This window comes from Etheostoma spectabile, chromosome 23, assembly GCF_008692095.1.
Source record: "Etheostoma spectabile isolate EspeVRDwgs_2016 chromosome 23, UIUC_Espe_1.0, whole genome shotgun sequence".
Taxonomy (NCBI): Eukaryota; Metazoa; Chordata; class Actinopteri; order Perciformes; family Percidae; genus Etheostoma; species Etheostoma spectabile.
In genome coordinates this window covers 17,998,405-17,999,525 of record NC_045755.1, presented here as the reverse complement: position 1 = coordinate 17,999,525, position 1,121 = coordinate 17,998,405, and the positions used below count along the sequence as shown (strand labels likewise).

Genomic DNA, 1,121 nt, shown 5'->3' with positions numbered 1-1,121 from the left:
GCATAGTTTGTCCACCAGAGGACGCTCTACAGCGTCCCTGTTGGCAGCAGTCGGATTATTGGTTTTTGTTAATGCGTTTTTTGTTCAAAGGACTTTAAGTTTCATATCTTAAGTTTCTATTTTTATACATTTTACTTATTTGATTTCTTTTGATGTTCCTCTGTTCTGTTGTGACAATAAAACAAATTATCATTATATTAGTGAGAACTCATAAATAACTAATGTTAGGGAGATCGGTTTGTTTTGTTATGCGTTTCTGGATATATATTTTTTTTTAAATATATCTCGGCCGATATATCGGGATATTGGATTTTTAAATAATCAAATATTTGTATCCGTATCGGCCTTAAAAATCCAATATCGGTCGTGCTCTACGCTATATTTAAAATATCTTCACCGCTTTACCCTGCTGTCAGACAGCCCCTTACAACAGGTATCTGTGCTGTCTTCAAAGCCACCAGACTCCTTTGACAAAAACAGTCATTTTACCTCGCAGGGGGTGCTGGTCTACGGCTGCCTCGATTGGTTCATTAGTTTGTGTTATTGTGTGACTTTGGTGAATTCAAACTAAAACTAAGTGGCTGAAAAAGAAGATATTTGCACAGAGCCATTTTCCATCTCTCATCCTTTTCCCACCATCATCCCTTTCAGTTTGTCGCCAGCCCGCTGTGCTGCCCCAGTCGGGCCAGCATCCTGACGGGGAAATACCCCCACAACCACCACGTCATCAACAACACCTTAGAGGGAAACTGCAGCAGCAAGGTCTGGCAGAAGAGCGAGGAAGCACACACCTTCCCCGCGCTGCTGAAGACCTACACCGGCTACCAGACTTTCTTCGCTGGGAAATACCTTAACCAGGTAGAGACCACAGAACTTCACACGTTTTGTATTTGTGTAACAACATAATGGGAACACGTGATAATACATGGATTTGAATTGCATTAAGGCCTTCTTTCTGCACACTAAATTGTTTTACAGTTGTGGTAGACACTTTATTTATTTCTGGTGTCTGCATATTGAAATTCAAGTGGTCTGAGAGAAAACTAGTCGTCTTTACCTCCTCGCGACTCTGTTTTCAGGCTTTGGATCTAAATCTAGCTGTGACGGGAGACCTTGGCATT

The 1,121-nt window shown here is 41.3% G+C and overlaps 1 protein-coding gene across 1 annotated transcript in view; it reads left to right on the top strand.

The window, feature by feature from the left end:
- The window catches only part of gnsa (glucosamine (N-acetyl)-6-sulfatase a), a 14,741-nt gene that overhangs the window by 1,756 nt on the left and 11,864 nt on the right, over nt 1–1,121 (top strand). Inside the window, exon 3 of the mRNA XM_032505690.1 lies at nt 652–858. Within this exon, the coding sequence (XP_032361581.1) occupies nt 652–858 (207 nt within the window). The remainder of the gene's footprint in view (nt 1–651; nt 859–1,121) is intronic.